This window comes from Manihot esculenta, chromosome 17 (assembly GCF_001659605.2).
Source record: "Manihot esculenta cultivar AM560-2 chromosome 17, M.esculenta_v8, whole genome shotgun sequence".
NCBI lineage: Eukaryota > Viridiplantae > Streptophyta > Magnoliopsida > Malpighiales > Euphorbiaceae > Manihot > Manihot esculenta.
In genome coordinates this window covers 27,707,755-27,732,262 of record NC_035177.2, presented here as the reverse complement: position 1 = coordinate 27,732,262, position 24,508 = coordinate 27,707,755, and the positions used below count along the sequence as shown (strand labels likewise).

The following is a 24,508-nucleotide window of genomic DNA, read 5'->3' as shown; positions in this document are numbered from 1 at the left end:
TAATATAATAATTTGCACTTGTAAATGGGGAAATTACGAGAACATCCTGTCGGCGAGATGTGATCCAGTATCAAAAAAAGAATGATTGAAATAGAAAATAACCAAGTCCATCGTAAAGGCATAAATGCCAATCAGCACAGGCTAATACTAACACAATCAACAAAAGAAATTTAATAGTAATAATAAGAAGAAGAAGATTATTGGCCCACACTTGCTCTCCACTAAGATTACAAAGACATAGGAACCTGATCATGGAAGTAACCAATGAGAAGGAAACAGGACAAGTAGACAATGTGGGGTCCAATGATCTGGTTCCCCACCCAATCATCAAGCTGGGGCCCATATTCCATAACTATAAAAAATATAAACTATTTTTATTGATCTATAAATAAAAAAATAAAATTCATTAATTTCAATAATAGTCTAATTATATTATTTGATTCTTGTAAAAAATAGTAATAAAACTATATTTTAAGAGAAAGAGAGTATACATTGATTAAAAAAAAAAACTCTTATGACTCTTTTCTTCCCCAAAAAAAAACACTCCATAAAAAATTGAAGGAAGCAAAAACACATACAGAGAGGCTACAAGGAAGAGTTTCCTTTTCCTTTTATATATGAAAGAATTCATTGAAAAAATTTGTTGATTATCCTAGATTTAATTTGAACAGAAAAATTTAGAATCGGACGAAAATAATTTATTAATTTAAAGCATTTTATTTTTATTAAAAGTTAAGACAATAGTTGTTGATTTATAGTTATTAAAATATGGAGTGAACAGGTAAATATCTTCAAAACACGTACTATAACAAAGCACTAAATAAGACAAAGTGAATCTCAATAACGGAAAGGAACCCACCTTATATAAATCAGGTGAACCGGGCATAACCTGATAAAATCAGGGTAAGGTGCCAACCTCCAACACGTTAGTCATTTCTGTGGTATATCACTAGAATCACATAAATGCGCATACAGTAAAGTAAAATAGACTAACCTGACGAATACGACAGACGAGATATGAATTAACTAATTCTATATTTATTAGCTGATTGTCTACCATTAATTAATCACCTGACACGCCTACAAAAAGACATTCTCATCCAGTCCTATAGGACATGACTTAAGAGTGTCAGAACGATCAACTAGTGTATATATCTCTGATCTAATTCAAAAAGGGATTTCTCGACCGAACTCTCTCTCTTCTCTCATAAGTTCTCTATTCTCTTTTTCTTTTTGTTTTATTTTTCTCTATGTTTAGTCCCAAATCTGACTTGAGTATCAAATGGTCTCTACTGGCGCATCCCCAATAGATCCTAACTATTTTTTCATATTTTGCATATCCCTTCCTAAGACCAAGTATGAAAGAACCCGTATGAAATCTTAAAGGTATTTTTCTCTCAATGAACTAATCGCAATTCATTCATCACCCAATAAATCAAACCACAATTCAGGTGTTCACATCTGATGACCCTATTGAATCTTAGTTCATAATAATTAATACGCTTTACAATGAAATATAGTTTTCTCCATTCTCACCATGGAGATGAATAACCGAAAAATAGGTATATTGAGATATTCTTCATCTTTTCTTTCTTAGTTATTTTAAAATTATTATCTATTATTTTTAACACTATAATAACATATAAATTGATTATTATAAATTTATTTTATTTTATTTTATTTTTAAGAAATTTTTCAAAATATATTTTAATATTTAAAATAATTTAATACTTTTAAAATAAATATAATAAAAAATTATTTTTTTAATATGCGTAAAAAAATAAAATAAAAGTAATAATAAAATGGAGGGAACGAAATACAATTAAGCTGAATTTTATAAACATTTAGACTATGTAATTTATGCTAAATTAAATTTCTCATTTGATGGTATGCATTAAACTCATTAAAAGATATCACATTATTTAAAATAAGACAAGACTCACTATAATTTAATATATTAATTTAAAAATTAATATACATAGATATTAAAATGAAATATTAAAATATTAAATCCAAGCAGGCTAAATCATAGGTAGCTAAAAATATTCTTTTAAGATATGATGAGCAATATAATATTTAGGCAAAAGATTAGAATGCAAGAGAAGATATGAAGATCTACTACAGATTGTATCTTAATTATTGCATCTCCTCTACACTTTGTTTGCTAGTAACCAACCAACCAAAACACACGATTTTCTGGACAAGTCTTGATTTTTCTATGTGGTGAACCGTCAGTGGTTAGAGCGTTTTGGACGAGTCTTGATTTTTCTATGTTGTGAATTGATTTGATTTAATGGTCTGATTAGTTTTAGTTCAGAATTATACTTTCTAAATGTATTTCGGCCACATCTTCTAAATCTGTCCTTGAGCCTTAAAAGAAATACTGTGCATTGGAAAAAAAATTAATTACTATGAAAATATTATAATAAAAAGTGTATAAGTTAGATTAGAAAGATAGTAAATTTATTTTTATGTAAAGAGAAAATATTAATTTACTTTCTGTTTTGTTGAGAATATCAAAAGCAAAGAGAAAAAAAAAAAAGTTGAAAAGTCATGAAAATCAGTTTAGTACACCATGAAATGTGAGAGCACAATATTTAGTAGGAAAATTATTACTAAATCTCTAAAAGTTTTTAAAAAATTTATTAATTTATTTATATGTTAAAAATACTTAAATAAAATACATTTATATTTTATAAAATTAAATTATTTAATAATTCTATTAAAATGTTAATTCATTTATTTTAATTTTACTTAAATAATATAAATATTTAAAATTATAAATGCGGATTATTTTTGGTTACCAATCCATTCAATATGCTGATTGACCAACTACCAACTTTTAAATTAGTGGAACAAATATATTACGGGTCAAATTTTGCCATAATTAAGTATAAATTCAATGGTGCATGACTATTTTTCTTTCGTCTCTTCTCTTCTTTCAATATAATTGGATTAGATTTGTATATTCCTATAACTCAATATTCTAAATTCATTAAATAACAAGAAAAATTCATTATTATAATTTTTTAAAGTCCCTAAATTTTTTCATGCATTTCACTCAAATCAAATCATATGGTGAATATGATTTGAGTTAGGGGTCAAATATTTGCCTCTTTTCCCAGAAATAAAACTTTGTTCCTCATAGCCTAGTTTTTAAATTTTTCAAATAAATATTAACATTTTCCAGATAAAATAAATAAAAATATATGTAGCAGCATTTATTTTGTGAAAACATAATTAAATAATTATTTTATAATATGTTAGCAGAAATATATATAACAAATTTTAAATTATTAACCTGAATTTAAAAATTATAATTTAAATATATATAATAAATAACACTCACACTTAAACAGGTGATAAATGCATTTAAGTAAATCTGATAGATTTCAGACTCTACTTCTTCAATCTCTAATTCTAAGTTCAATATATATATTATATATATATATATATAACACATAATTTATGTTATTGTGTTAACACAATAATAAATTGGATTTTAATACAAAATTATGAGTAATTTTTTTAAAAAGAAAAAGAAAGGAAATTTCCCAAAGTCTATAACTAACAATTAAATATTTATGGTTTGAATGCTTTGAATAATAATTGTTTAGTTCAAACAAGAAGACCTTTCAACAAAAGAAGTTAAAAGGCAGTGACATGAAGAGCTACCTAATTAGTATATTATTAAATATTAAAAAATATTTTAAGAGATTTATTAAAAATAAAATAAGATTATAGTAATTAATTTATATATTATTATAATATAAAAAATAAATAATAATTTTAAAATAATTAAAAAAATAAAAGTGAATAAAAAGTACGGTGGGAGAGGAGTACGGCATTTACACAAATGAACTTAATTCCTACAAAATAAATGAGTCCAAAATCAATATCTGTTGACTTTTATTTGTCCTTTAAACTCTATTATTTTATTTTTATTTTTTATTTAAAAGTTTTTTTATAATTAAAAAAATAATTAAATCATTTTAATTATAGCAAAATAACTCTTAACTTGATTAAATTGCATTTCATCTCTCTAATTTTAGTACTCTTTAATTTGTTTTAAAAACAATAAATATTTTTAGATAAATTAACATTAAATGACAGATAAAATCAGATGTCTTTTCTATCTCTATTTTGCATTAATGTAAACAAAGCGTTAGAATTCCTTCTCTTATACGTACCTGCCAGCAGGTGAAACACCATTAATTTCTTCATTATGTAAACGCAAAATCTGCTCAAAAGTGAACAACCAATGGCCCAGATTAAATCATAAGGGGAACGGTTCATGAAGGGCAATGAATGTCAGATGCTACTCATTAATTAAATCTGCATATCATATTTTTATTAATCAGCTTCAGCTCTGTGATGTCAGATTTTGAAGTTTCAAGTCTAAATTTCAACTGAAATTTTATTCTGAATCTATTTTTTTATTTTTTAAATTAATAGATTTTGTCTAATTAAACAAAATGTATCCATTCAATGTGATTTTTGAAATATTAGTTAATAAGAAATTTGAAAAACTAGGTTTTTTTTTTTATTTTAGTAAAATTCATGTTGAAAAATCAGAATTGGTGTATTTGCAGAGAGGGGCTCAAAGCCCCAGTCTACACTCCCAATCATTTCAAAGCTGACCATTGAACACTCACCTATATCCTTTCTCATCCTCTACCTCAAAAACAGAATACTGCCGCTTGTTCTCCTACCCCCACCATATTCCATTCAAGAGACACGTGTCTTTGATCAGATGGGTCAGTGTCTTTGACGTGACGACCACAGTCAAAAACCCTAGCCCCAAGTAACCAAAACTCAGCGTAACCAAAACCCATCTATCAATTTTCATCTCCTTTTATTTTTCTCTGCTAGTTTTTATTTGACCTTTATTGCTAACTCCCCTTTTCCTCCGTTTCATCATATTCTGCTTCGTCTCTCATTTGTCTCTTATTAATTCTTAATTTTTTTTCTTTTGTTTAATTATATATATATATATATATAACTTTACCTTTTCCCTTGTACAAAGATCAGTCTTTTATCTTCCCTTCTTCATCGTCTTCTTTCTTTGTTACAAGCTGAAGCTATCTGCTTCATGGCTGTTTCACCCACGAGCTCTTCTAGCTTGGAGTTGACCATATCCATGCCTGGCTTCTCTTCATCCCTCTCTCTTCCTTCATCTGGTAACCCACAACCCATTTCTCCCCTACCTCTCTCTCTCTATGTATATATTTACTTATTTATCTGATTGTGATTCTTTATATTTAAAGGATTCTAATATGGCTAATTAGATTTCATATAGATATACTCGATCTCCTATACTTATTTTCTTTCCGTGTTCTTCTTTTCCCTTCTTTATTGAGATCTCGTTTTCTCTTTCCTTCTTGTTTTCCTTTCGATCTAGCTCATGAGTGATGGCCATATATCTATATATTATATTAATTTGTTTGGTGCTAAACATATATATTTACTCTGGCTGAACGTATATACAAATGATGACAGCAGGTGAAGGGGGCTGTGGAGTGAGAGATTTGGACATAAACCAAGTACCATCAACAGCAGTAGAAGAATGGATCACTGCTTCTATGGATGATGACGAGGAAATTACTAACGGAGCACCTCCTCGCAAAAAGCTCCGTCTCTCTAAGGAACAGTCTCGTCTTCTTGAAGAAAGTTTCAGGCATCACCACACCTTAAACCCAGTAAAAAAAATCCCACCCACCTCCAACTTTCTCCAAATATATAAACTTTTTTTTTGGATTCTTTTAAATTATGTTTAACAATCATCGATTACTTTTCTTGTTCTTTCTTGGGTCACTGCAGAGGCAGAAAGAGGCATTGGCTATGCAGTTGAAGCTTAAGCCAAGACAAGTTGAGGTGTGGTTTCAAAACCGTAGGGCCAGGTACTGTACTATACATACTCTCCTTGTGTATATATGCTATTCAGGTGATATTAAATTTTGATGGTGGCCTCGCAAAATTGTTTATGGTGGCTAAGAATTTAGGATAGACTTTAAAGTTGACGGAATTTAAGATAATTTGAATCAGATTCTACCCGTATACATCGTACCTCCATAAAGTAGAAAACGATCTTTTTGGTAGTTATTTTCTTAAAGATTCCCTTTGGTCATTTTTCAAATTTCATAGTTAAAAAAAGAATCAGGCTTGGATGATATATCCAAACAAATATTTGCAGGTTTTATGGAGTTGGCTAGCTAGTTTTTTGGGTCAATACTTTTCGAATTTATATATAAAAAATTGTCATTTATATATAGGCAAATTATTAGATGTTTCTAATAAATATATCGCTTCATCATATTTCTGTTTTATGTCACTTGGGATTTATTGGTTAATTATGAGGAAATTTGACCAGGAATTAGAAAATCTATACTATTTGATAACTAAATTAGATTTTAACATTTCAAAGGATTATGGGTTTACGGGCATTAATTCCTTGGTCAAAAAGGGATGCTAAAAATCTTTATAATCAATAAATATAATATAATTAGTATACATGCAAGATTGTGTAGTAAAATTTCTCCCTAATTTCTGATCGCTGCCGAGATATCCAGGCAATAGCATGCACATCACATTATCAAAATAATTAAGGTTTTTCCTTCTCCTCTCTTGCAATAGAAATAGAATAAGGAGTGGATAAGTGAAAGAAATAAAGAAAGGATTTCCAGTTCCTTTCTGGACACGTTCATGGGGAGCTCCCCTTTGAGAATTATGTTGTGTCTAGGTCATCAATTTAATAAACTAATTCGATTAATCATGTTGGTTTTGAGAAATTGATGTGTTTCTTTCTTGGCCTCGTGTGCTACTCAGATCGTAACCCTAATATCTTTCTTTTACTCATTATTAATTTGGATTAGCTCATGCATAATAACATGCTTTGTTATTACGTGTAATTTCATCGTATAATATTATTTTAAAAAATAAATCTATATGAAAACCCTAATAATAAATTAACTCCTAGTATTAGAATAAATCTTTATTTATGGATTAAGAAAGTTATATTTCTAAAGAATATCTTAATATTATTAAATTAATGAATGATAAAGCAAAGACTTTATTTCATGCATTTAATTATAGCTACCACCTAATAGGTCTGTGTATGCTTGCAATCATTTGTACTTGGAAAAGGAGTGTCACAAAATCAATGATTATTTGAATTATTTTACATATAAAATCTAGCTCTTTTCATATAATTAACTAATTAGAAAATTTCGAGTTTGTATGTTTGAATAATAAGTAAAAATGCTGTGAAAAAAACAGGAGCAAACTGAAGCAGACAGAGATGGAATGCGAGTACTTGAAGAGATGGTTTGGTTCGCTAACAGAGCAGAACAGAAGGCTACAAAGGGAAGTAGAGGAGCTTCGGGCCATGAAAGTAGGGCCTCCCACTGTCATATCTCCTCACAGTTGTGAGCCCCTCCCAGCATCCACCCTCACTATGTGTCCAAGCTGTGAACGTGTCACCACCACCGTCACTATTGATAAGGCCCCCACCAGAACCACCACTACCACCAACGGCACCACTCGTGCCACAGCCGCCACCTTGTCCTCTAAAGTTGGAACACCACTCCTGCAATCTCGTCAATCTTCTGCAGCTTGTTAGTCGCTCTGGTTTGATTAATGATATTATTAATTTACTTTGAAAGAAGAAAAAATAGGTCAAGAGGAATGTTCATAGTAGTTCACACAACAAAGGAAAGAAAATGAATGGGATAGATACTGTATACTCGTACGTATATGGTATCTAATCTACATATGATAATTTGCTTGTTACCACTTTTTTTTTTTCTTTTAACAATTATTTTATTGCTGGAGCCATGCATGTACAAGTAACTAATTGATTGATAGACTGATGTTAGATTTTTCTTTTTTTCTCTTTTTCATATATATATTGAGAGATTAATTTTACGTGTTCGTGGATTTAAACCCTTTTATTTTTTTACATCAACCAGGAAAATAACAAAAAAAAAAAACTAAATTTTATTGAGAAATTTGAATATATCATCAATTAGCTTGGTTGAGTTAGGAATTGCCATTGGTCTATGCACTAAATTTCAAGCCTTTTTTTTTTTCGGCTGCATATGGCAAGGCTTACTTTTTCAAATAGGGCTATTCCAACTTGTGGCATACAAGCCTCTTCAAAGATTATCATAGGGTAAGATTTTAGTATCAAAAGAACAAATCGAACAGTAATCTTATTTTTCAAAGCAAAATTAGCCTTCTGAATTTCTTTTAAAAGAATCAGTAATTTTTGGTTCTTTTTTTAAAATTTTTTCTTATCCAGTTCCCTTTTTCATTTCTGTTTATTGGTGCTAAATATTCTATAATAACTCCAAGTTATGAAACTTGGAAAGGTCAGCCATCTACATAGGGCCCAACCTCAAGCCCAATTTCCCTGAAAGATAGCTCTAGGCTATTATTGGAGGCCCAAATCCTAATCTAGACCCAATACCATTTCTCCTCTTTAAAATTTTAAGGGCTATGCCTTGACTAAGGGTTGAATTTTGATTCATGCAGTGATATGGATATTTAATTTACATATTTTTTTTAAATTTTTATTTAATTATTTAAAAATTTAATTTAATTCAAAAATAAAAAAATTATGAATATAGCCTAATGTAAATAAAATAAAAATAAATGATAAATGGAAGAACATGAAGAAGCTTCAGCTTCGTTTTGTCTGCAAACTTTTTTTATCCAAGAAAACGTCGACAATGTCCAAGAACGCTAGAGATATGTTCATGAATTGTTGTGCCGGAAACTAGAAAATCCTGCAAAATCAAGAGCTGGAGACTTTTGGAGGCACCACAGCTAAGAAAGTATTGGAATCTTGGAGAAGTTTTCCCATTTCTTCACATGACATAAGCCCCAAGGGACATTTCTGGATCCTGCCTCAGACAAAGATCTTGCCCTACAATTAACGTTATTATTGTAGGACATACCCCATAATCTAACTTCTTCAGCTTCATCTTCATCTTCATGCTGTTGAAATTCAACCCTTCTTTTATTAGGTACAGGCTGTGCTCTTGACTACCTATACTTCACTTAATTATTGTCTTTTTTTTTTTTTGCTATGGATTTCCTTTCCTCTTTTTTCTCAACTTACTTTCTTTCCTTACAATATTAAAAATATAGAATTTTTATGAAGAAACACCTTGTCTGGTGAAAACATATTCATGCTTTTTTTTTTTGGTTTCCAATGCAATATGTCTCAAAACATAAACTCAACATGTCTCCAACCTCTCATTAAATATGTTTTCCTTGTCTTTTTCATTCCTCGATTGTAATTAGTGGGTGAAGTCCAAAGAGATAATGTCATTCAGATTGTTTAATTAACAGCTATAGTCCTCTTCAAGAGGCTGATTAGTTTTATATGAAGAGGGTGATTATTGAATAATAAGCATATATAATTTCATTCATTGAATTTGATCATACCCTGTGAAGAACTACATATAAAATTGAAACTAGTAGTGTTTGAGGATGCATGCATGGCCAGTGACACCATCTCAACAGAATGTTCTTCACATGATTCCATTAGAATTAGAATCCATAAATAAATAAATAACATTATAAAATGTATTAGTTAAACAACCAACAAGCTCCAAACTTACTTCTCCAATACTTTAATTTATTGGTTTGTTAAGATAAGCTTATCATCTAGTTTTAGTCACGGCTCAAGATCAAGGAAAATTCAGAAGATAATCACGTGTGAAACCAATAAGTTAAGGTGGTTTAACAGTCCACATTACCATGCATGTGAACTTAATTAGATGATATGATGCCATCAAATCACATTGTTAATTAAGTTTATCATCCATTGTTTAGTTATAATGTCCACTTCAAGGACGATGTTAATTAATTTGAATAATAATTAAGGCATTGTTTGGGAACTCAAATTTCGAATTTAGATTAAAATAATGTCCTAAACGAATTGATAGGATGAGATTCATTACTTTTCTATTATTCTAAGGATAAATACATGCATATAAAAATTCTATTTGACAAGATTTTTGGGCATATGTTCATTTCATGCGCAACCCTACCGCACTGTCTTGTAAGCCTCATTAACAACAGCTCATCTTCACCACCACCTTGGACTGTGCATGGTCCAAGGTTCTCTATTAAGGATGTGCATTGGGTTAGCCAAAAAGATTAACATGGAATGAGAAATCGATGCCTTATCTTCCCTGAAAAAAGTGATAAAGGGGAAGGATAAAGAGAGGAAACTGCTGGCTAGCTAGATAGGTATATACAAAAGGGTGAGGATATGTGATCATTGTGGAATTGACAATTCATCTAATTAATCAAACACTTTTTTTTCTTCAATATTTAAATCGAAATTAGGGTTGAGCCATGATATCCAACAAATGTAATTATGAGGCAAGTGTTGGTCATGTGTAGCGCAGCTATTTTCTTATGCTTAGGAAAAGGAGAGATGGGATTAGTGGGTGGCTCCATCCTCCATGCATGCATGACATTAATTTTGAGGGAATCCTAAGGAGAGAATTAGAGGCATGGAGAGGTGTGTGGTGATGGTGGGAAAGAGGCCCAATGGGCCGACAAGCTAACGTCTTTTTGACTTACGCATGCCCTAAAAACTATGCTTTGTGCAATATGCTAAAAAAGAACACCTTTATTTGGTTGCACAAAAAGATATATGGCCACTTTGAGTAATATGCTTTCTTTCCGTTACCTTTTTTTGTACCCATCACATCTACATCACTATAAATTATTGATATAAATTGATTCAGTGGTTCGAGAGCAATTAGGTTGCTAGCATATTATGGTGCCGTTGAAAAATATATACGGCAGATATACTAAAAAATAAACTAGTTGGCGTCTAATAATAACTATTTCGACACTCAAATTAATAAACTGTGTATAGCAACTTCGAAAAATGAAGAATCCTCAAGATGTAGCAATAGATAAAAGGAAAAGTGTTCAACGCAAACATGTCAAAAATAACAATCCAATAAGTTAGCTACATGATTGGATTGTGGTTAGGTTTTATAGATAATACTGATAAACATATGTAGACATGTAAAAGAAAAAAGCTTTTTTGAAGGGGGAAAAATTGAAGTGATGTGCTTTAGGCTATTTCGAAATATCATATATATGGCATATGCTAGCAACAATGAAAAGGAGACAAAGAGAGATTGATATGAAATCTAATCTGAAATCCATGAAAGCATCTATTATTACCATATTGATGCTCATAAGATTTCCAACAGCACATTTGCAAGAACACTATCTGCCCATCAAACTAAGAAATAATATCAATTAATTTAGTAAATTTAAATAGCAATTAGTTTCTTCAAGAACCTATCATGTCACGTAAGGCAAAATGATCATTAATTTGACCCCTGATTTTTATTTGGAAAATATCCCATTTGAAACATAAACTTAATATAAAAAGTAATTATTTAGACCTAAATTAGTAGCAAAAGTGTAACTATTTAACTATAATTTTCAAATGTATATACACTAATTATAATAATTAAAAAAAATTACATTTATAACTTTGATGAGATAGCACGAGTACACACTATCTTAATTAAATGTTTCAAGTTTAATCTTATGAAACATTTTTAAAATTTAAGAAAAAGTGATTTGTTTCATTTAATATAGACTTGATATTTTGAAATTCAGAATTCAGAGAATAGAGATTTATGTTGTAAGTTTAGATGGAGAGGAAGACATCCCCCTCTTTTTATCCCTTTCCCTTTTGTCTGCTAATGACGTCTAACAACTTTTTTGCTACAGTGTTACCTGTTTCTGTCACTCAGACTCGTATGTACGGACGTGTCAGATCTCCTCTCCACGCCAGACAGCCATTTAATTCCCTTTGGCGCGCATGCGGATATGACTGCGAAATAACTGAACCTGTTATTTCTCCTTACGTCACATCACCGAGTTGGATTTCTTTTCACTGGATCTGAACTCGCAGGTGACCTGGTCTGACCATACTAGGGTGGATGAGACTCAACGATTATCAAACTTATTCGGCGTAGTTGGGCTTTAAATACTGAGTAATTTATATTAAAAAATTACACTTTAATATATAAAAGGGAATTAAAAGCGAAAATTTTAATAAATAAAAAATTAGGATTGTAAAATAATACCTTTACTTGTAACATAATAATGGAAACCACAAATATTTTATGCAGGCAATGCTATTTTTAAATAATTTTGGTTCTTTATGTGTCTTGCTTTTGGTAGCATGAAAGTGGAGCAAGAAATGGGCAAATTTGATGGCTATATTAAAGATCAATACCAAGTTGAGGATTTTTCTGTTTCCAAGCAAATTATTAAAGAAAAGGAAAGTTAAAAAGAGAAGGGCTAAAAAAAAAAGACTAAAGAAGGATGGAAGGTTTTGGGGGAAACAGGAAATTAAGGAGATGATAGGGTTTTGGCGTTTAGAGTCTGCAAGTCTTTCTATAGTTGCAGATGTGCACGTGCGTGGTGGCCCTTATAAAAAAAAAGGTAGTAGTGCATGTGCATTGCCACGTGTCCGGCTAATGGCTTGTGTTCCCCACAAATTTAGGTGCTTTTTGCTTTAGTGGTCAGGTACATGTGGACCCCAAACATTGGATAGAAACCTTTCAATGCTTTTAGTTTATTCGAGGGCACTCTTGGGCTTAAAGGCCCACACTCCTCTTTGGCAGCCGCTGAAGCATATTCTTAAGTACATCGTATGATCAGCAGCATGAATCACTACTTGTGCATTGGTACAACATCGAACTTACTTAAATATTATTTATAAATTTTAACTTACTGATATTGAAATTAACGTTATAAATCACTGCGTACCTGCTTGTTGAGATTTAAGCTAAATTTAAAACTTTTGGTAAAAATACAGATGAATTTACAATTTAATCTTTAAATATTTTTATTATTAATATATTAATTCTTATATTTTTAAAAATATATTAAAATATATTTAATTTTTTTTATTAATAAAATATTTATTCCATTTATTTTTTCCATTAAAAATATAGCAACATATCATATTATCATCTGTTTTTTTCTCCTATCCTTCACCTCTTCTTCTTTGATTTTTTTTTTCTTCTCCTTTAATTTTTCTTTTTAAAAGAAGGAGAAGACGATTTTTTTATTCCTCTTTTTCTTTTTCATCTTCTTCTTCTTTTTTTTCTTTTTATTCTTCTTTATTTTTCTTTTTTTTTCTTCAACATCATCTTCGTCTTCTCCTTCTTCTTTTTCTTTTTTTTTCTTTTTTTTTTTAAATAAGGAGAAACTATTTCATTAACGAGATAAAATAATAAAGGCGTTTTAATAAATTTCTGACTTGTTAATAATAGAAATATCTAAATACTAAATAAGAGGTTTTATTTAAGAGTAAAATTAAACTTTAAAAATTTTCTCTTTCATTCTTTATCTATTTTTAACAAAAAAAAATGAAAAAACTATTTCGTTGAGAGATAAAAAAAATAAAAATATTTTAATAAATTTTTAAAAATGTAAAAACTTGACTTATTAATAATATCAATATTCAGAGAATAAATAGTAAATTTTTTTAAAAAATATTAATTAGTTAACTGTGGATTTCTAGGGCAGCTATAGTCTAACCGACATATCCAACTGAAAATTTTTTTTCTTCAGATTTTTATTATTAAAATTAATTTTATTTTCCAAGGAAAGAATTTTATGGTGGGTATGGTTTGAGTGCTAAAAAGATGTTGCTTTAGCTAGTGTGACATGATATTCAATCATGGAGGAGGAAAAGGGTCTCTGATATTTTAGGTATGTGAATGTGACTGATGTTCCTCACTCGACTCTTTCTCTCTTCCTCTATTGTTTCTTAATTTATATGTAATTATCCAAATCATTAGCTCCACATCTCTTTCCTTTTTAGGATTAATATAATCTCTCAAACTAGTATTTGATTTGTCAAATTATAATCCAAGTATTTGATTTGTCAAATTATAATCCAACTGTGTTGATTTTCATGTTATTTAAGTTTTTTATATGGTGTTAAAAAAAAAATATTATTATTGTATTCACAAACTTAGTCTGATGATAAGTACATAGATTTTAAATTCTACTCCTCCAATTTTCATTTAAAATAAAAAAAGAAAATTATTATTATTATTATTACAATTTGACTCTAATAGAAGAAATAGGAATGCATGAACAATCTTTGTATAAGATTGTCTATATTCTTTTATTTGTTTTTTACCCTAATTTTTTATTCCCTCATGCATGCATACCCATGTCTTTATCGTCTGTCAAGAAAATTCAATGATGGTTATAAAGAATAAACAAGGAATAGCAAGGTGAAATTTTCAAATGGATGTGCATGCATGGACCCATGTCTTTATCATCTTAATTTCAAGAAATTTGAAAGAATCAAATAAGGAATTTGAAGGAGATATACAGAAGTTGAAAAAGACTAAGAGTTTTAAGTAATGATTTATTTTAAAAAAATAATAAAATGAATTCTTATAAAAGATGCATAATGTTATTTTGTTTTGAAATGAAAATTTTTTAAATTAAAATTTTTATTTAAAGTAAGAGAATATTTTTAGTTACAAACAGTGGGTTGGTAATTGATAAACAGTTTACTTTCATATTTTTATGCTTTATATATATGAAATGTCCAAAACAAAGATACAAAACATTTCTTAATAATTGTAGCAAGCTAGCTTTAATCACCAAACGTTTTTCTCAAGGAAGGAATTGCATCTGCAAAGAAAAGTCTAGAGATTACAACCAAAAAAATCACTTCTGTCTTGTGTCTTTTTACCAAGAAAATTTTCTGCTTGTCCCTCATTCTTTCACAGATTCTGGGCAGAATGAAAATATATCACTTAGATTAAAAAAAAAAGGTAAATAAACATTACACTCAAGATCTTGTTGTTATATAATTATCATATGTGCAATTGGGAATCAATCATTATTTTTACTTTTTTCCTGAAAACAAACCAATATTTTCTTGATATGAATATTTTGCAGAAGGTTAAAAAATAGTGAGAAGAAGTTTCCGTTGATCGAAGAAGATGTCTGTCCAGTTGAACCTTATGATCGCTGGGTTTCTTCAATCCAGTCTAGGGCCAGGCCCACTAGGGCAGCTCATAGTCTGAAGGCTACTAAGCCTCCTCCAAGAGTCAGGGCCAATCCATTCAATTTAAAGACTGGGCTCCAGTTCGATTCTTCAAATAGGTCGGTCTAGCTCTTCCGGCCTGATGGACAGATTCCCTCCGGGCCTAGTTTTAATCTCATCCTCCGACCCAGCCCAGAACTAGGAGGGAGTTCAGCCCCTTCGCCTTGTGGGACCATCTGCATACACGTCCGGGAGAATTAAGGGCCGTTATGCATGGGATAGAAATCTGATTCCCTCGCATGTCTGTATCAACGTAGCAGGGACAGGTGGTCCAATAATATACGTTCTATTAACACGTCACTAGCAGACAAAAGGAAACATATAAAAGGAGAAATAATTTCCTCTAGGTCTAAGTTTTTTCAATTTTACAGAACCCATTGTAAAATCATATTTTCTGAATTTCAGATTATCAAAACCAATGCAAATTTCTCAGCAAGTGAAAGGGCTTTCTTCAAAACTTTCAATAATTTAGCATAATCAGTGGTGGAACTAATTAAACATCTGATTAGGAGAAGGGCAAGTGTAACATCTAATGAAAGTCAATTTCAATTCTTCATATAATTAAAATAATAGGTGACAGAAACCATTGACACATAGTAGAATATAATTAAGAAATTATAGGATACCCACCCATATAGAAAACAGAGGTACAATGAGAGCTCATGGGATTGTTTTAAATTAGGCACAGAAGAAGACAGAGAAGAGAGGAGGTTGGAGAAGAAGTTTTTGACCTTCATCAAATTTAAATTTATATTAATTATGAAGGAATCTGCACTTGTGGGTCAAACTCAGGCCTGCATCATATTCAACTACTAACACATCAATTAAATGCATCACATCATTTCACCTAACTCTAACTTATGCATTTTGCAATTTCAAACCATCAAATTACATATACTTTGTAATTTGGTTTCGTGCAGAGCTAAAATAATACCATTCTTTTTTTATTAAAAATTTTAAATTTAAATTTTAAATATGAAATGCATTTAAAATTTTAAAAAAATGTTTTATTTTTTAATAAATTTACATATTACAAATTTAAATTAATCCAACGAATGAGTTAAATAAAAAAAATTGTCATATTGAGTACTGTTTGGACAAATTGTTCCATCAATTAGGGTTTTTTTAAATTTAGTTAAGTACTTAATCTGCATTTAATCATATTTATATAGAGCGAGAGCTTCTCGGGGTGTACCTAATTTGCATTAGAAAATGATAATATGTAATAATTACATTGTTTAATTTATATTTTATAAGAAATATGTTGGGTTTAAATTTTTTTTATATAAATAATTAAATTATTGCACTCACAGCTAAAATTCTTATTTTTCGTCTTTATTTTCTTTTTGTAATTTGACATAAGATACAGAGACATCTTAATTTGAAGGGCCGTCGCTCAACGGATAAAAGTTACTCTAGGGATAACAGACTGATCTTTCCTAAGAGCTCACATCGACGGGAAGGTTTGGCACCTCGATGTCGGCTCTTCGCCACATGGGACTGTAGTATGTTCCAAAGGTTGGGCTGTTCGCCCATTAAAATGGTATATGAAAATTACATTAGTAGGAATATAAGCCGAAACGTCTCCTGATTGAGTTTCAACTATTGGTAAAGCGTCATACTTCTTTCACCTAAACGAGTCGCTACAACTTGACTTTTCCTCCTTGCTCTCAGGCTTCCTAGCTGAGAGTGCATCTCAATAAATTTAAAAAATTTCAAATTTTACTCTCCAATTATTATTTTCTATTTAAAACAAAATAATTAAATTATTAATTTAATATTAAATTATTGGGCACATAAGGAAATTAGCTAAATATTTAATTTAGCTCAGATTTCTAAATTTTGTTTTCTCTGTTTTAAAAGTTTTAATTTAACTTCAATTTATCCTAAAAATAAAGATTTTTTAGTTGATTTATCTCAAAATATAGAAAGCTTAATTCTTAATTTTAATATTAGATTTCTTAATTAATTAATTTATTGTTATTTAAAATTTTGAAGTATGAAATTAGAATATGGATTTATAAAATTTGGATTTATCAACTAAGTAAAATGTCTTTAATGACTCGACCAAACTGGGATAAATAAGTTTCTTATTTTTTAATAAAATTAAAAATTTTAGATTAATTTAAATAAAAAAATTAAAAATAAGTGAAATTAAGCGAAGCATTAAGAAATATATGCATGTCAACTCTCAATGACAAGAGTAAAAAATCATTGTTGGTGTGATACAGTCACCATCAACTGGACCACACTACTCTTTATTATTATTATTATTATTTCTATAGCTTTTCAACTTCAACGTGAAAATTTTTTCACAGAAGGAAAGCAACAGTGTCCACGTAACTACAAAACCCCACACTCACATGACCTGTAATTTTTTTTTTTTATCGAAGAGGTGACCTGTAATTTACCATGTAAAAAAAAAATACTAACAATCTCGTAGTAAACTCAACCACAAAGCCATTCATTCTCATCTGCCAGTATTGAAACGAGCAGTTTAACAGTTTTTCTGGTTAAATGAATGGAAGAAATTATTTTCATAATTGGAGCCAATACTCCTTAAGCTTATTTTATTTTTTTTATAAAGCAAAGCCATACTCTACTTGGCAAAGCTCTAAATGCTACTGTTGCCATACCAACTGGTCCCGTCGCCACCGTTTTGGCGTTTTCCTCCTCGTTAGAAAATAATTACTCACCTTGGCTTCCTCTCTCAATCACTGTATTCACTCCCATATGGCTGTATATATAGCCACTGACCTCTCTCTCTCTCCCCTCTCCCTCTATATATCTCTCTCTTTACTTCTCACTCTCTCTTCATAACATTACTCTGTTCTTCTCTCTCTCTCTCTCTGTCTGTCTGTCTATATAGAGTTATCTGAAGCAGTGCACTGCAGGTGTAGCTTCAGCAGAGTGCAGACTAGTTAGTTAATTAACGGTTTTTGCTTCTCTTTATCCCCATTTTGCCCTTCTTCTTCTACCCACATAGAGCGAAAGAAGACTATTTCATCATGATTAGCTGGAAAGATCTCTACACCGTTTTAACGGCGGTGATTCCTCTTTATGTTGCTATGATCTTGGCCTATGGCTCCGTTCGCTGGTGGAAGATCTTCAGCCCGGACCAGTGCTCAGGTATCAACCGGTTCGTCGCTATTTTCGCTGTGCCGCTATTGTCTTTCCATTTCATCTCCAGCAACGATCCTTACGCTATGAATTTCCGGTTCATTGCCGCCGATACGCTTCAAAAGATTATAATGCTTTTCGCTCTCGGTATTTGGACTAATTTCACTAAAAATGGAAGTTTAGAATGGATGATTACGATTTTCTCCTTATCTACTCTTCCAAACACGCTAGTCATGGGCATTCCTTTGTTGATTGCCATGTACGGCAAGTACTCCGGTAGCCTCATGGTTCAGGTGGTGGTTTTGCAGTGTATCATTTGGTACACTCTTCTCTTGTTTCTTTTTGAGTACAGAGGAGCCAAGATGTTGATCATGGAGCAATTCCCTGAAACTGCAGCTTCCATTGTTTCGTTTAAGGTAGATTCCGATGTTGTTTCTTTAGACGGTAGAGATTTCTTGGAAACAGATGCTGAGATTGGTGATGATGGGAAGCTGCATGTGACGGTGAGGAAATCCAATGCTTCGCGGCGATCTTTGGGGCCTGGTTCTTTCTCTGGATTGACTCCTCGTCCCTCGAATCTTACTGGCGCTGAGATTTATAGCTTGAGTTCATCAAGAAATCCAACCCCAAGAGGATCTAATTTTAACACTTCCGACTTCTATAATATGATGGGTGTGCAGGGATTCCCCGGTGGAAGACTCTCAAATTTTGGTCCGGCGGACTTGTACTCGGTACAATCTTCAAGAGGTCCAACTCCTCGGCCCTCAAACTTTGAAGAAAACTGTGCTCCAATGGCTACAAATTCTTCTCCAAGATTCGGGTTTTATCCGGCGCAAACGGTGCCAACATCTTATCCAGCACCAAATCCGGAATTTTCTTCAACGGTTTCCACAAAAAACACCAAGAATCTTCAGCAGCAGCAACAGGAGCAACAACAGCAGCAGCAGCAGCCTCAGCAACAGAATTCCAAAGCAAACCATGACGCTAAGGAGCTCCACATGTTTGTTTGGAGCTCGAGTGCCTCGCCGGTCTCCGACGTATTTGGAGGGAACGATTTTGGGGCATCCCAGCCATCTGGCCGGTCCGACCAGGGAGCCAAGGAGATCAGGATGTTAGTTGCTGACCACCCACAAAATGGTGAATCCAAAGGTGTAATTTCTATTATTGATAACTTACGCATTTAACAATATAATTTCATTCATGCTTATTCTAATCTAAAAATTGTCTAATTTTATTCTCAAATGTTAAATCCATTGCACATGCAGGAGAATTTCCTGGCGAGGACTTCAGTTTTGCTGGTAAAGTAGAAGGAGAAGATGAAGGGCGAGAAAAAGGGGGACCCACTGGACTTAACAAACTGGGGTCGAGCTCAACCGCAGAGCTCCACCCCAAAACCTCCGGAGCACCAGAGTCTGGAGGCAACAAACAGATGCCTCCAGCAAGTGTGATGACCCGTCTGATATTGATCATGGTATGGCGTAAACTGATTCGGAATCCAAACACATACTCCAGTCTCATTGGCTTGGTTTGGTCTCTAATTTCATTCCGGTGAGTGTATATAATCAAATCAAAATTCTGAAATCTGCAGTGATATTTAAGTTACAGTGATTAATACTTCTGTATATGGATTTAATCTCAGGTGGCATGTGGCTATGCCTAAAATAATAGAGAAATCCATCTCTATACTCTCTGATGCTGGCCTCGGAATGGCTATGTTCAGCTTAGGTGAGTGGTCATAATTATTCCTGTTATTGTTCATTGAAAATTCATCTTTAGCCTTCCTTGGTATCCTCTTCTTCTACCTGCCACCCCCCCCCCCCTCAAAAAAAAAAAAAAGAGAGCTTGATAGTCCATTAACATGGACAACTGTAGAAAGCAATGCCATAAGTTTTTTGGATAAAATTTATAGCAGTACAAGTATTTCAAATGTGGCGAAATTTTGACCACATCATATAGTGTGAAGGGCGGCAGTACGGTGGGGGTTGGCAAGCAGTGATGGTCACATTATCTGAAGTTGAGGTTTTGAATACCCAGCTCGCAGCCATCCAATTGTGTTGTGAGCCTTTGTCCTCACTTAAAGAAATCAAAGAGGTCTTTAAACCACAGCTAGATTCTCCACCCGACACATGGGGCCGGTTTCCCTTTGGTCCGGGGTCGGTGGGAATCAGTTGTGATAGATGCTTGTTTCGGACCGTTTCGGTGAAGGTTGTTGAATTCAGTAAAATTAGAGATATAGATGGTGGACTCCGTGCTTCTTCAACTTTTTTACATGTATGCTTTACTAAGAGTATATGTACTGATTTGGGCTGTTATATTTTGGTGAAAATTAAAGGTCTGTTTATGGCTTTACAACCAAAGATAATTGCCTGTGGGAATTCGGTGGCTGCATTTGCTATGGCTGTTCGCTTCCTTACTGGGCCTGCAGTGATGGCTGCGGCTTCAATTGCTGTTGGCCTGCGTGGTACTCTTCTCCATGTCGCTATTGTTCAGGTCAAACTCACTTTTGGCATCAACCATTTATGTCATTACAATTTTTTTTTATTACTATATCAGTGTTCATCACCTAACATGATTAATTACTGTTACGTGTAATAGGCTGCACTACCACAAGGAATTGTTCCATTTGTGTTTGCCAAAGAGTACAACGTCCATCCAGCCATCCTTAGCACTGCGTAAGAAATTAATTAAAGCTCTATCTATATGTACAGTGATTTATTTTTGTTCCATATACATGACAAATTTATTCTTTTTATATAATAATTTCAGGGTTATCTTCGGAATGTTAATAGCGTTACCAATTACCCTTGTCTACTACATTCTCCTTGGATTGTGATTTTTCTCAGTGGTATCCACAAAATAGAGCAGAAATGAAGAGAATTTTGATTGCTAATGATAGTGGGTCACACTTATTGGCTTGGCATAGCTAGCTAGCTGCATTGACTGCCCTATATGTTGGAAGTAGAGGAGGATTTCCCAAGGAAAGAAGAATTTAATACAAAGAAATTTGCCAAAGGTTCCAAGATTCTTGGAGCTAAAAAAACATTTTAGCTTAGTTGTAAGCCCTGATATAAGGAGAATGCACCCAGTAAGATGAAAAGGAGCAAATTAAAGAATTAATTGAAGGCCGTTCTTTGCATAAGGGAGACATGAAAGAAGAAAACATGGGCAAAAGAGATAATCTATTTCTCTTCATTTCTATCCGTTAGTGCATGTAAAGTCTGATTTCAATATTAATTATTCTCCTTGTGCTACAAAACGACAATAAAAAAGATTGATGAATTGGATTAGAAGATATTAAGAGGAGAAAAGGGTAGTTTTTTTTTTTTTTTTTGCCTTTTTTCGTTTCCTTTTGTTGTATTAGTTTAATTTGTTCTTAGTGTTTGGCTTTTGATTGTCCATAGAACTGGCAATTATTTGTATTTGTCTTTTTCCTCTTATTTGTAATTTATATAAGATGTTTATGATAAAAAAAAAGTCAATTAATCATTTTCACTTGTTAATTCAAAGTTAGGAAAAGTTTATCACGATATCTTTTGACTAATTGATTAGCATTGTTTTTCTTACAAGTTAAAATAATTTCTTTAAGTCACTTCCTAGTTAAATTATTTTTTGAGGTTTGACTTCTTCAAATACATTTGAACTCCATAAATCTTTAAATCAAATCAATCCATATAAAGAAAAAAATTACTATATACCCTCTTTATTATTGAAAAATTTATTAATTGATTTTATTATTTTAAAAAATATATTAAAATATTTTAAATATTATATTAATTAATCGTTTAATTAATTTTAACTGTTAAATATTATAAAAAATTTTAAAATATCTCTAATTTAAAGAGACTAAATAGTAAAAATTTAAAACGTAATGAGTTTTTTAAAATTATAAAAATTAAATAGTAAAATATTTAACGATTAAAATTAATAGAAACTAATTAATATATTTTTTAAAATATTAAAAATATTTTATTGTATTTTTTAAAATCGAGTGATTTTTTTATATTATAAAAATTAAATAATAAATTTTTTAAATAGAAAATTATGGAGGATTTTATTTATTTATTTATTTATTATTATTAGAGAAAAGAGAAGGATCTTTGAAAGCAGAAATTATTTAAAGCTAGTTAGTGGGTTTTGTAGCGATGTTGGGCAGAAATGCCTTTTATAGGGTGGCTTCTAGAGAAGCTAAGCTATATACTTGGGGGGAAAGGGCAAGGAGGATTGAACATGTGAGATACCTAAGTAGAAAGGTGGTGGTCAAAAGCAGCTGTCTTTACTTTTGCTTTTGATGCGCCCACTCTCCTACCCTACCCAACCAAGGACTCTTTAAGCTTCAACCCTAGGCTGCTGGATCACATAGAAAAGTTTTTACACCCATCCGAATATATAAATTAATCGATAAAAAAAATTATAATTTTACATTAATATATAAATTTTATTATGTTTTAAATGATGTGTTAAAATTATATTGAACTAAATTTTCTGAATTTAATTTGAGATTTTATTTGTTTTTTATTTCTTATATACATATTTATAATAATTTATAGTGAAAACAATGTCACGTGACTTCTCAAGTTTACATCTCAGTCATGCATCATATATAATTAGGAGGTATAGAGTCAAAAGGTGTTGATATCCATCTGGCCTCAACAACAAATACCATCTTTTGAACAATCAAAGCATTAGATCAGATCATGAGATGAGTCTTGCATTTTAGGTATTTGGCTGCTCCTAACTTTTTACCATCTCCACATTAATAAAAGATATATCCAAATGCTTTATCATTTAATAAAATATATTAAATGATTTTTATGTCATTAGAAGGAGGTCAAAACAAATTGGCAAAATCTCTCCACATAGCACCAACATTCTCATGAACCAAACAAACAAATTGGCAACCCAAGATTTGAAATTGGTGCATTGTAGCATTAGAAGGAGACATACGCTCCACAAAGTTAGCTTTGAAACTCTACCTTCCCTATGAAACTTCACAATTAGCCACCAAATCAAAGTAAAAGATCTTATCCATTAATTACAATCTCCACTAATTATTATTAATTAAGCCATCAACAATGGCAATTAAAGCAAATGAGACCAACATGCCCCAGAGAGAAACTGATGGGTCTGTCTTAACGTGGAGAGACAACCACTCACTGTGGACGCCGGCTGGCCGGACGGTGCTCTCTCACGTGGGATTGTAGGGAGGTCAAAACAAAATGGCTCTTAGCCCCAAACGTGTGGGAACTTTCTTTCTTGTTGGAGAAATTTGAGCCATCTCTATAAAAATTTGGGCCACGTATGCCTTGTGGATTGCTAAGTTCATTGAAGCATCATTGAAAATTGAAAATTTATTGGGTTTTTGGTTAATTAATTTGTTTTTTTTTTTTAATTAGCATGAGTCAAACATCGATTATGATTCTTGTTGTTTTTGTTTAACACAGCATGAAATTTTAATTGCCCTTAAAACGATACACTTTGTCTCATGTTAATCCTTTTCTAAAAAGATCCGAAAGAACAATGAAGCTTCTCTTTTATTTAAATTTATTTTGCAATAAAAAATTTTATTTAAATTCTTATAAATAATTATCACATATATAATGATTTTATTATTATAAATATTGATTTTATCATTTTCCATATAAATTTTATTATATTATTAATAATTAATATTTAATTAAATAATTTCTGACACTAAAACATAAGGAATCATAACCGATTACGAAAAGCATATCACGTATTAAATAACAAAAGAAGGTAGTTTCTTGTTAGATTCCCAGGAAAAGGCAAGAAAATTCTCTGGGTTTTTAATACTTATCAGAACATTTATACCTTAAGGTCCTTAGCAGAAGATCGTGATGTATAAATAATTAAATCAAATACTTCTTGCTCTCATATGCATGTATACAGCGACGGCTCTATCAAAACTAGACCAACTAAATAAAAACTGAAAACGACCATTAAGAGTTTTATCCAACGGACCACATTTTACGTGATGAGATAAATTATGCACGATAAAATCTAATATACGCAGGATCACATTGAAAAAGATAATTAGGGAATGATCATGGTGCCATGTAGGCACACGTGTCCATAGATAATTAGTGGGACCAGTGTCATGTGGATGGCCACGAGACCATACCTAGTTCATGTGGTGTTAGGGTACTGAAAACAGTGATTGAAGGCAAATAAGCAAAGGCAAAGTTGTGTGAATTATTGCTAAAGGGTGGAAGAGAAAAGAAATTAAAGATAGGA

General features: G+C 31.4%; 2 protein-coding genes across 3 annotated transcripts; both read left to right on the top strand.

Annotated features, from left to right (window-relative positions):
- Positions 1 to 4,882: 4,882 nt before the first annotated feature.
- Positions 4,883 to 7,923, top strand: LOC110604708 (homeobox-leucine zipper protein HOX3). Of its 2 annotated transcripts, none has more exons than XM_021742988.2 (4): positions 4,883 to 5,180; positions 5,503 to 5,699; positions 5,821 to 5,900; positions 7,276 to 7,923. In XM_021742988.2, exons 1-4 carry the CDS (start codon positions 5,093 to 5,095, stop codon positions 7,616 to 7,618), a joined length of 708 nt encoding a protein of 235 aa, XP_021598680.1. In that variant the 5' UTR covers positions 4,883 to 5,092; the 3' UTR covers positions 7,619 to 7,923. The 2 variants fall into 2 exon arrangements, with proteins under 2 accessions (XP_021598680.1, XP_021598679.1); XM_021742987.2 differs by having other exon boundaries at positions 4,884 to 5,180; positions 5,500 to 5,699.
- Positions 7,924 to 17,872: 9,949 nt separating this feature from the next.
- LOC110605255 (auxin efflux carrier component 4) lies at positions 17,873 to 21,742 on the top strand. Its single transcript, XM_021743688.2, has 6 exons — positions 17,873 to 19,405; positions 19,522 to 19,804; positions 19,896 to 19,981; positions 20,589 to 20,746; positions 20,852 to 20,928; positions 21,023 to 21,742. Exons 1-6 carry the CDS (start codon positions 18,145 to 18,147, stop codon positions 21,087 to 21,089), a joined length of 1,932 nt encoding a protein of 643 aa, XP_021599380.1. The 5' UTR covers positions 17,873 to 18,144; the 3' UTR covers positions 21,090 to 21,742.
- The last annotated feature ends 2,766 nt before the right edge of the window (positions 21,743 to 24,508 follow it).